The 12,670-nt window shown below is 46.2% G+C and overlaps 1 protein-coding gene across 1 annotated transcript in view; it reads right to left on the minus strand.

The window, feature by feature from the left end:
* Window positions 1-1,204: 1,204 nt before the first annotated feature.
* The window catches only part of Rap2a (RAP2A, member of RAS oncogene family), a 29,454-nt gene continuing 17,988 nt past the window's right edge, over window positions 1,205-12,670 (minus strand). Inside the window, exon 2 of the mRNA XM_038310037.1 lies at window positions 1,205-4,658. Coding sequence (XP_038165965.1) covers window positions 4,421-4,658 — 238 coding nt within the window. The 3' untranslated portion in view covers window positions 1,205-4,420. The remainder of the gene's footprint in view (window positions 4,659-12,670) is intronic.

The raw sequence follows: 12,670 nt of genomic DNA on the forward strand, positions 1-12,670 counted from the left end.
TGAGCTTTCCAAAAGATGGGATATACCTTCAGGGTTCCTGCTTCATGAAAGAGTCTGCCAGACATTCTACAAGACACAGAAGAAAGCATCTGATGAACTCTGCTAATATAGGAGAAACAGTCTTTCAAATTTCCCGCTTCATGGAAAAGTCTACCAGATACTGTAGACCTGCAGGCTGAAGATGGATGACTATTTGTTTCTGGCAGCTGGGAAACGAATGAGCAGTCTCCACCTACAGCCAAATGCTTTATTAGTATTTACAGTCACAGAGCTACTTTAAGAATGGGGGGGGAGTTCATAGGTCACAGAGGTCAGCAGGTCTTGATACTGGGTGATATCTAATTCCTTCGGCCATGTTTCTTTTCCGTTCATGGACCTCTAAGAAACAGTAAATGCAAACTTGATAGTGTATCAGAATACTCCTTTAGGGCCTCGGATATTCTCTCACCTAAAGTAATAATGTTATAAATACAGACCTTCTAAGTACTTCCAGTGAGAATACAAAACCAGTCAGCAGATACTGAGTCCTAAAATATAGGCATTTTCCTTGAGATACTGACATTATGCTTACAGTGCCTCTGTTATGTTCATTCAAATCGTTCTTATACTCTAAGACAATGAAGCTTCTCAACTAGCGGAATGCGCCCGGGAGTTTGAAGAGCACAGAACCAGAGGCAGCCTTTAAGTTGGCAGGGAATGAATGGGCGCCTTATCAGCGCAGCTGAGGCCATAGACAATCAGCAGCGTCTGTCAACGCTCACAGGGCCTCACATACAAGCTGGCCTTCCAGCCCCACAGAACAGCAACCTCCAGCTTCTGGCACCTTCAGACCACATGACCTGAAAACAAAGTCAGCCTCCGGCCATTGTGGGTGGACTCTGAAGACCTCCAGTGGTGCTGGCAGGACCACAAAGGCCTGCCAGTTAACGCCAATTCCCCAGCATCCACTCGGCTTCAAGTTGACCAGCTATCATTAAAATAAAGACGAGAAAATACTTAGAAGGTATTTACGCTTATTTCAAATCTTCAAGTTATTTTAAAGGCCACAAAAATGATCAATCAACCTCCCTTCTTACGGAATGAACCCTTGATTAGTTTGGTTCAAGGGGTTCTGGATGCAGTGTTTGGTCTCGTCATGAGGCAGTGTTCTGCTTTTGTATACAACAAATACATCTCCCAAGTAGAAGCAACCAACAAGTCAGAGTTTCATTAAATAAATTTATTTGTTAAAATAATTTAACTCCAAATACAACTGTTGAATTTGCATTGAGTTATACTACAATTCATGTTTCAATTGAAATGTCGGGGCTTACTCGACATTGTTACAAAACAATAAACTGTTGTTCAATTTTAAATGGTCAGTTGTATTAGAGTTCAACAATTAACTGTGAACTGTATCTCTGGGAAACCCCAAATTGATAATGGTAAGTCTGTTTTCAAACTCTACTGCAGCCATTCTAGAAACCCTGATCGAGGTTTGACAGATGCACAATGACAAGTTAAACAGAAAGGACCCCCACAGTCTTTAACGTCTGATTGGCTGAGGAGACAATTAAAGCTTAACCAGTGCTAAGGGGGTGGGGTGGGGCTACTGATGGGGAACTGAGAAACTAAACTACCCCAAGAGCAGCAGACAAAGAGGCTTCACAGTCACGGGCCACACTCACGCTGGGACGCAAACAGCAGGCGTCCCGGGCCACACAGAAAAGCAAGTATCAGTAGTTTTAGCCCAGAGAGTGGTGGCGGCTGTAGTGACGGGGCCACACCCCAACTCGACAAAGCAAAGGGTGGGCGCATCAGAGCGCCTTTCAGTGGCGAAGGAAAGACCCAGAAGGCCTCCCAGAACGTGCTGGCTCGTCTCGTGGAAGCCCAACAGTGGAAAGGCATTGGCTACCATCACAACCACAGCTTAAAAGAACCTGAAAGTTACACCTTCAAAGAAGTAACCTAAAAAAAAAAAAAAAAAAAAAAAAAAAAAAAAGAAATCTGCCTTTTGATAAAAGTAAAAAACAAAGCAAAGCAAACTTGATAATAGCTAAAGAAAAAGTGGGTCTTTGGGTCAAACCATAATATTTTTAAGGCATGTTAGAACAAACTTTCATTTCTCTAGTTGCTAGTTGAATCCAGACTTTTAGGAACTAGCAAGCGAAGTCACCAGCTCTGCTCTGCGGCCACTATCTCATGTGCCTGTAGGTGTCATTTTCCTGTCCTCGGATGCTTTATTCCCATCTTGGCAAACATCACACACAACAGTCAGATTCACACCGGAGGGACAGAGAGCACTAGGAAGGGCGGTGCAAACACTGGGGCCCAGGAACAAACACCTCCACCTCATACCTTGCCAGGCTTCTCATGTTACCCTTTGCATGCCTGCATAGGTATCCATGACAGAAGTGTGGAATCTGTCCAGCTGCTCTCAATATGGAGTATCATAGACTGCTACTCACGATGGGAGTAAACTTCAGAATCATCTCACAAGTCAGAGGCCTCAGAAGTCAGTGCGCTAGCATTTCTGTTTCTGTGAGTAAAACAGACTTGTTGAATCTGACTTCTCAATATGTCTGAGTTGAATCAGCTTTTACATAATGAACTTTGTTCCAAGAAAACTGTTTAGGACTTTCTGTCCTACAATGCAGTGCTTCCTAACTAGAGAGAACGACACTGAAGACCAAGACAACGCGGACTCTCTAACACCCGGGCCTGGTTTCACGCACGGTATTTATTTATTTATTTATCTCACACATGACAAACACCACTGACCTTTTTCCTACCTTCTAAGCTTAAAGCCAGTTACTAAAACACTCGAGGGGATTTCAATGGCTTATAAGAGACTAATAATTAAAAAATGTTTTCTCATACATTAAGTTCTGCAGTATAGATTCTCAGTAGAGGCAATGATCTCTGAATTGTGCCAAATTCTTAGGAATAAACACACATGCACACACAAACACACTCTTCTCTCAGTTACACACATAAGACTAAGCAGTTACTTGCACAAGACTGTGGAATCAGGAAGGTGTGGGCACCAAGTACGTCCAGGCCCAGTGGCACAGAGGCGGCTCAAGGTATTGGCCAGCACTTATCTGCGAAGTGAGGTGAGAACTCGGCCACACTTCATCATGAGACTCCTGAATAGATTCTTTTCCTGTGCCATTGCTCATGCAAATGGGAAACACTTCACGGCTCTGAAAACCAACAATGCTGAGCTGAAGCACCTTTCAGAACAAAAGATGCAGTCTAGCGGTGTGTGCCACTTCAGTAACCAGGGCGGAATGGGTACAGGAAACCCTTCCACGACCCTCCAGGAGGGAGGAGAAAAGGGTTTGTGGCCCCTTCCCTGGCACTCTATCATAATTTACATCCTACTTTAAAGCCCAGATTACTTCACAGGTTATTCAATCTGTGTTTGTTTTGTGCCTACAATAAAGCTGTTACAGCAACCCAGATTTCCCAAGCAGGTGAGCCAAGAGTCGTATGGCAATCATAGCCCTTAAAGGCTGCTTTCATGAACACACACAAAAAAGGTCAAGTATCTGTACTGTCCTGTGAGGTGTCTGCAAACGGGAATGTGTGGATGTCACATGGCTTCATTTTCCTTCCACGATGGTACTGGTTATTTGACTACAGTGCTCGTTAGTAAGGCGAGGCAACCGCTCCATCTTAGCAGCTTCCTTCCTGCTTAGTAACTGAAGACCATCCCTGCTCTGTGAAGAGAGGGTGGGTGTGCGCTTTCATTTCTCATGAACCCACGAGAGGCAAAGCAGGAGACTCAACAAATTCTACAGCCAGACTAGCTTTTCATAGGACCTTGTTCTGACTTTTACTCTGTCGAGGATTGATAGGTGAGTGGATTTCATGTCACAAATTAGGAAAACACCTGCGATTAAGCATCAATTTGAAAAACAGAAATGTGTCAGCTGAGTGCGCAGACTCCCTGCCATGCTGTTGGTGGCCAGCTGTTTCACTGGTGGGGTACGCTGGCCAGACAGTCCATCAGTTCCTGACTTCAGTACTCTTGTAGGAAAATATTTCTCCTTTACTTTTTTTTTTAAAGACGACAAAATATTTTAATTGTTAGTGGTCATATGAATTCTTCTGGTTTTTCTCTTGTGATTATTTTTAATTTACACAGCAGTGGCTTCTGTTAACTCAGTGGCAATACCATGGTCACTTCAAATGAAATCACCCTGTAGCTCCACGGGGCGCCTGCAGGCTGCAGACGCACAGGAGGCTGAGGACAATGGTGGAGACTGAGTCACTGGACCCACGGGTACTCAGAGGCGACAACTGACGTCCAGCCCGAGAGCTGCGGTGCACTGTGGATTCCCGCCAGCCATCCTACAAACTGCAACGGAGTAGACGAGGCTACTGTTGCCCACAAGCCTAGGTGAGTCCTGTCCAGGACAGCCATGGTCGGGTGCTACTGGATGTTGCAGGCAGAACAGCAGGGGTCATCTTTGTCAGGCTGCGCTGCGTAGTTCATCTGCCTCACAATCTCGGCGAAGAGCTCGTCCACCATTGTCTTACTCCTGGCAGACGTCTCCATGAAGGGGCAGCCCCACTCTTCGGCCAAGGCGCGGCCTTCGTTGCAGGACACCTCTCTCTCGCTCTCCAGGTCCACTTTGTTTCCAACCAGGATGACTGGCACCTTCTCATACCTGGAAGAACACACATGTATGGCAGCAGTTAGCAGGCAGGGCAAACACGTCCTCTCTTTTCTATAGGGCACATGAAACATGACATGCACAGCTGGCTTGGCCTCACCAAGAGCATTCTGAAACCACTCCCAGAGGGGATCGTAAATGGGCTTTCAAATGATGTTTTCAATTAATCAATTATGTATCCTTTAAAATCAATTATGTATCCTTTCCAGATATACTTGGGGAATTATTCTCAGAACCTTGGACTGACTCCTCTTAATTTAAATGCTATCTGTTCCATGAGATGTTCTCTCAGAACTTCAGCCAGTCATGCAACCATGAGCTTTACTGCGAACATAATTGTATTATTTTACTGTATTCTATAAGAACACAAACAAATCATTTCTAAAGAGCTCCTGGACACAGCAAAGAAAATGAAAGCAAAAAGTGTAATAGAATTCATCAAGAAGGAAAGCATTAGAGGCACACCCTGTCTCATACGGCATCAGCCAGCAGAAAGAAAAAGTTCATTTTATTTTTTTTTTTACTGTTTGTTAAGGATTAAAAATTTTAGTTATTAGCTTCATGAGATGTTGCCTCTCTTTTTCTTCTGACCTCGAACTCTGAGACCAATAAATGATAAGAAAAGAAAATAAAGAACCAGAGGTCCCAAGCCACCAGCACAGCGGGTGCTCCACGCGGAACAGGGCATGAAACCTGTCAGGACGAGAACACCCAGTGCTGCTCACAGCTTATGCTCCAGGTTTCACCCTGTGGTCTGAGACAGGGCCTCACCATGTAGCTGGCCTGGACTCTATGTAGACCATGCTGGCTTTGAACTCATAAGCGATCTGCCTGCCATGGCCTCCCAAGTGCAGAGATTAGAGGCGTGTGACACCAATCCCAACCTTTCACTTTAAAAGTTATTTCAAAGCATTTTTTGTTTCTGTGATTTTAGTGTAAATTAGTGTGTATATGTTTGGCAAGACCGTATGTAGGTCTTAGCCGATCTGACTAAAGGCGAAGAGAGAAGAAGGCAAGACCCCACTGAAGCACAACTCACACAGTGCATCTAGGAAACTGAGTCACAGGAAGTTTCCCCTCCCCATGACTTCTGTACAGTTCCACTGCTCTGTCAAGATGCTTCTCCCACTTCCCTGAGAGCCAAGTATGTTCCCAACGGACACCTGTTTTCCTTTGGCAAGAGAGCAAACCAATGGCCTAAGTGAGGGTCCACGCCACACAGCAAATACAAGAGCAACTGAACAAGAAGCAGGAGCCCTACCCCCCACCCCCCATGAGGAGCTCGTGCCAGCAGTTCCAGCACTGAGAGGCCTGCTGTAGGATTCCCCAGTCTGAGGCCAGCACGGGTTCACAGCTAGACCCTGCCTCAGAAGAGAAGAGGACTGGGGAGATGGCTCAGTAAGGTCCTTGCCATGCAAGCAGTAAGAGCCCAAATCTGTCCCTAGAACCCATGTGAAGACCAGGCACAGTGGCACAAGCTTCTAATCTCAGCTCTGGGGAGGCCATGGAGGGAGGACTCCTGGATCACTGGCCAGTCAGTCTACCTAAACCTCAGGCCAATGAGACCGCTTCAAAGAAGGTGGATGGCTTTCCTAGGACAATGTGCAAGGTTGTCCTCTGGTCTCCACATATGCAGGAACTTGCAAACACACATACATATGTGTGTATAAAAGAGTAAGGATTAAAGAGTGGGACTGCATGAAGGTGAAGCTAGAACTCAGCATCTAGAACTTCTGTTTCTCCAGGGACAGATGGGCAGCTCTGACCTGCATCAAAGGTACCTGGATGAACTCTGCTGCTCTGCCCTGTGGCCTCTGCACACGACACAAGGACTACTACTTCTTAGTTTAGGACTCGTGTGTGTGTGTGTGTGTGTGCGCGCGCACACACACGCACGCACGCACGCACACATGCACACGCACACACATTCTGAGTACCCGGCTCTGGAGCACAGGTGATAATGCAGCTGTAGCACAAAGCCCCACTGACCAGCTACACGCGCACGCACGCACGCACACACACACACACACACACACACACACACCCATTCTGAGTACCCGGCTCTGGAGCACAGGTGATAATGCAGCTGTAGCACAAAGCCCCACTAACCAGCTACACGCGCACGCACACACACACACACACACACACTCACACACACCCCATTCTGAGTACCCCGCTCTGCAGCACAGGTGATAATGCAGCTGTAGCACAAAGCCCCCCTGACCAGCTACTTTCCACATCACTTTCACCTGGGGCACCAAGCTGCCTGGCTGAGAGCTGACACTGTGGACAGTCAGGATGCCAGCTTCTCATCTGTTCTACCCGCAAGCATGGAACTGCACTTCCTCTTCTTGCTTGGTGATGAAGCAACTTTCAGATGGTAACATGGAAACCTTACTGTCCTAAAGCTAACACCTAACCAGACCATTAGCAATGATAAGAACACACGTTCTAAGTCAGTGCTTTCTAACTGGGCTGGAGGAAGCACATGTGGGGCAGGAGAATCAGGAGTTCAAGGTCATGCTCAGTCGCACAGTGGCAGACCAACACAGAGATCACTTTCTGTTATTAGAAAAGAGAAAACTATCTTATGGATTTTAAAGCTTAAATACAACACTGCTACATTACAGTTTTTGTTTGAGAGAGACACTTTTAGTTGAAAAGTACAGCATCTAATGAAATATGTGGATATTTCAAAACTTGCAAACATATTGAGCTATTAGCAATTGGCTGACACAGGCTCTTCAGTCTGCAGGTTCAAAGTTACAACAGACATGGTGGGCCAAACTATTATCACCGCCTTTACAGACATGGTGGGCCAACTTATGATCACCACCTCAACAGACACGGTGGGCCAACCTATGATCACAGCCTCGACAGACATGGTGGGCTAACCTATGATCACTGCCTCGACAGACATGGTGGGCTAACCTACGATCACAGCCTCGACAGACATGGTGGGCTAACCTATGATCACTGCCTTGACAGACATGGTGGGCTAACCTATGATCACAGCCTCGACAGACATGGTGGGCTAACCTATGATCACCGCCTCGACAGACATGGTGGGCTAACCTATGATCACTGCCTTGACAGACATGGTGGGCTAACCTATGATCACTGCCTTGACAGACATGGTGGGCTAACCTATGATCACCGCCTCGACAGACATGGTGGGCTAGCCTATGATCACAGCCCCAACAGACATGGTGGGCTAACCTACTATCACTGCCTCGCCTCTCCTTGACCAGGTTGACAGGCAAGTACTTGGCACTGTGCTACAGTCTGATTCTTCAATGGGAAGGCAGAACACTGCAAACACAGGCCCACATGTAGCGAATCCAATGGCTACCTGTACATGTAGTAATAAAGGTAGAAATTCAGTCAATATCAGAGAACCTTCTACTAACTGAACTGCAGTGATCTTTCCAGCCATCAGGGTGTTAAAAGATGTTAGAGAAATGAAGATTAATAACCTGAACAAGAAACCTGACAAACAAAACAAAAAACAAAGTGTGTATTTCCAAATACCAGATGGTGATGGACCGTACCTCTCTGTTAGCACTAAAATCTGTACAGAGGAAATACTATAAACTGCGTTTGGATGGAGACTTAGCTCACACTCCTGCCCATGCAAGGCCGCAGGGCTGAGTCTGGCATTTCCTGAGAGTGTTGTCTCATTTTTGTGGACAAAATGGAGTTCGAGTATCTGTTCCCACTTAATGCAGCAAAGATGCCGTACAGGCCGGATGAGACAATTCCCAAGTCCAGATTAGATAGTGCAGGACGGTGCCTACCCTCCTGCTGTCCCCACTGAAGTAAGACCACAGCCTGGCAGAAGACCGAGGGTTAGGAAGTTCATAGACCAAGAGATAGAGAGATCTTCTGAGGAGAAACAAACTGTGCCAAGGGATTAGGGTTGTGAGGTCAAAACAGACAAGAGAGAGGGGGCAGAAGCAACCAGATGCTGCTTGATCCTTCCCTATCTCTTGCTAAGGATCGTAATGAGAGACAAGACAAGCAGAAATGAAATCTCAAAACATGGAGTCTTACAGAAGATACGAACATAGTGGGAGGGGACTGGGAGACAGGGAGGGTGCTACATGGAAAGGCACACCGGAAGAACCTGGGTTTCCATGGGACACAACGAGAAGACAAGGGACAGAGGCAAAGCCTTGTGCTGAAGAGCACAGCAAACTGGTCTGTCTCCTGTTATGGCGTAGGGCGTTTAAGAAAGAACAACACAACTCCAAACCAGACAAGACTTTAGCCTCAGAACCAGCTCTAGCTAAATATGTAGATGCAGATTAATATGATACAGTCTCTGAAGTGCCTGTCTGCTGGACTAGTAAAGTGGTCTTAAACCAGAAAGTTAAGAATCACATCAGACACGGTGGCCCAACCCACAACCAATAGCTACACCTTCACCAGGCTACCGGCTGAGTGCCTGGCACTGCTCGACGGACACAAGGCAGGCTGACCTTTAGAGAGTCATCAAAGTGTGCTTGAGGAGCGGAGTCAACAAGGGTGAGAAAACTGTAGGAGACCCTGTGGGCCAGAGACTGGGCAGCTACTGCCAATGCATTGACTCACTAATGGGAGGGAGGACACGTCCAGGAGCTACGCAGCCAACTGTCTACATGCAGTGTGCGGGATGCCAAGGGCTGCTGTGAGGAGCACCGTGCGGTGTGTGGTGTACCAAGGGCTGCCGTGAGGAGTGCTGTGCGGTGTGTGGGGTACCAAGGGCTGCCCTGAGGAGCGCCCACTGTGCAGTGGAAGCAGAGGGGTGGCAGACAACCACTAGTACTTTGGATCAAATACTTTGCTGTCTATTCAACCTATTTTCTTGCTAAGCGTCTATTACACCTTAGATACTATTGTTCCCACTTACGATGCACAAGAAACAACAGACATCTGCCCTCGTACAGCCTAGCAGAGGGAACAGGTATTAACAAAATAAGGTGATAAGTAAGTTAAGATTTGCCAGAGACAGAAGAGGCGGACCAGAGAGCACGCTGGGCACAGGCACCATCCTCAGAAAGATAGCACAGGCTTCCCTGGGAAGGCGGCATGTGATGTGATATGAAGGGGCAGGAATCTGCCACGTAAGTACCAGGGAAACTCCCAAGTGAGACATGGACTACATGTCGAGAGGCTGCTGGTTCAAGAAATAGCAATGGCTCGTGGGATGCAACCGCAGGACCCCTCCCACCCCTGCTCAATCCTGTACAGGTCACACCCTTCATCTGAGAAACAGACCCGAGGAACTGAGGTGCCAGCAGTGACCTCATGAGACAGACAGCATTTACAACAGGGTCAGCTTTATTATCTAGGAGGCTGGACACCTTGTCAGCAGGTGACAGCAGTCAAACTCTCATATTCGATTCTCATCACAGCCCTGTGGCTTTTCTTTACTTCTCCCCCTTTTCAAAGCATACCACTTGGGAAGAAGTTGAAAACGCAAGATCCCCAAATTACTCTATTTATGAGTCACTGTTAACCTGATCATGGACGGGACACCATAGTCAGGGTCAGAAGGTGGCTGATGGGGCTCAGATTATTTTTGTCTGTAGGCTGTGGAAAACATTTGTCTTATTAACGAGAATTTACATGCTGCTTGTTCTATTCATGAGTGCGATTATATAATGGATGAATAACTAAAACTGGCTCCTCTAAGCAGCTGTGCTTGACGGAGTGCACAAAGCACTCTTAGCTGTAGAACACTGGAGGCTTCTGAGGCAGCTCTGGAAACACCACGGTTCCCAAGCATTGAGTGTGCTCATCAGCAGGCCGTTTCTGCTGCATAGCTGTCCTAACACATGTGTTTATGTACACTTTATTCCGAGGACGTCTAAGCATAGCTGGTCATTAGGACTGATTCCGGGACTGTTCCAGAGGTACTAAAACATGTACCTATCTATACACCAACCATGAAGACTGAAGCTCAGGAGGCGTCGGTAATGACCAGGCTCATCACTGACGCCCACCCCAAGCACACTGGATGCTTCCCATCCACGACTTTCAATTCAGCACGGCTAAAGCCAACGCCCTCTCCAGTCCACGCACCCATCAAGATAAGCCGCACGTGATCTACGTGATCTACGGCAGTTTCTTTTGAGGGCATTGTACTGCAGCAGGTTCAAAGAAGGGCCTGTCTCACTGGAATTTTGTTATGCAGGTCTTGGCCATAAGCTGGTTGAAATAAAATTCTCCTTGAGTTCAGAAGAGAAACAGAAAGGTTTTCCTTAGTCCCTTGTTCAATTTTGTGCCCAGAGTTAAAATCCCCTCTACTAAGAGTTCTGAGGCACAATGGCAATGCTTGACGCTTCCGTCACTTTGGGCCAACCCCACCGGATGTCTCTGAGTGTGTCAGCACCTTCAGTGACACACGACTCACACTTGACGCTTCAATCACTTTGGTCTGACCCCACTGAATGTTTCTGAGTGTGTCAGCACCTTTAGTAACACACAACATTCACTATTTGCCCTTCTATCAGCTCAACAGACATTCGTGTTAAGAATTCAGAGTTTTGATGTTTGTGTGTTCCAGAGCCATGATGTCTGACTTGGTCCCCTTCACTGTCCTAACTTCTGCCCTTAGGGGGAGGAAATAGTTTTCTTCCTCAGGCTTCTTTGGTCAAACCAAGCAATGTATCAAAATTTAAACAAACAAAAAGAGCAAACAAATTCCAAGAAATGAGGAGGGGCAACATTCTTAATCTCACCTGGGAGAATGAGCACTGTAACTATTTTGTGTATAAACTTCCGGACTTTTTCTATTCATATATATTAAGGTAAGCATACATTTTTCATGCAAAGTGATTCTATCATTTAGTAGTATCATTTTGCTCAATATTATGATCTATTTCAATAATGGCATATTATCATAATGGCCAAGTAGTATTCTACTATATAGAATCATACACATATATATACATTTTATATATGTATATATACATACATACACATACACACATATATAATATATATATCTTCTAAAACTGCACCATAATTTACTTTTACCCCATCAGTGCCATTTTTTATTTTGGCAAACATAACCAGCAATCTAATGAATATATTAAGAAGAGTAGTTTCTGTACCAAAGGATATATAAAATGTGTATTTACAAAACCCCATGTGTCTGTTTTTTAAGTCTCTGAACTAGAAAAGTCTCACTTCTAGATTAGTTCATCAGACTTGTGTGTGGCTGCAAACAGTTTCGCTGAATGACTGAAATTATCCCACCACCACCACCAATGCTCGAGTGCCAAGGACACCTCCCTCCTCCAGGACAGACTCGGTTCACCCAGCAGCGTTCCGGGGCTGGTCCGGGTTAGGACATTAGCTGGTGTGAGGGGCGCGGGCTAAGTAAGACCACCTGCTTCCTCTAAACTGATTTGTACTCAGCTGACTAAATACTTCATTCATTCATTTTAACAGGGCTTTTTTTGTGTAACTTCTCTGCCTTGACTTTCTCTCGGTATTTTAAACAGTGAGAAACTTATAATGTAAAGTAAACATGATATGAAGACGATATTCAAAGTCATCAGGGACTCTGTGTCTTCTAAGGAAAAATCAACGTTGTTCACAGAAATTACAAGGGTTGACGTGGCACCCTACAGTTTCGTTCGGATGGCCCCAGTGAGATGGGAGGTAACTCACAGGCATCTTAAATGCATTCAGCAACCACATCAGGCTATGCACAAGGCCAGGGTAACAAAGGTCCGTAAGAACTGCAACATGACACAGCGAGCAAATGTCAACTGCTTTCCCAGCTCAAAGAGCCAGGAAGGCGGCCTAAGGGGTAGAAGCTCTCAGCTTTTCCCTCTCCCTCCGTATGCTCACTATGCTTGGAAGATGAACTTGTTGTGAGAACTCTGTGGAGGGCAAACACAACACCTGTGAGAGAAACACCCTACTTCCGGCTGGGGGCGCGGGCTCCATGGTCTGCAGGGTGTGGTAGGAATCTCTGTTACCCCAATAAGTGAACAGGAGCCCAAAGAAGA

This window comes from Arvicola amphibius, chromosome 13, assembly GCF_903992535.2.
Source record: "Arvicola amphibius chromosome 13, mArvAmp1.2, whole genome shotgun sequence".
NCBI lineage: Eukaryota > Metazoa > Chordata > Mammalia > Rodentia > Cricetidae > Arvicola > Arvicola amphibius.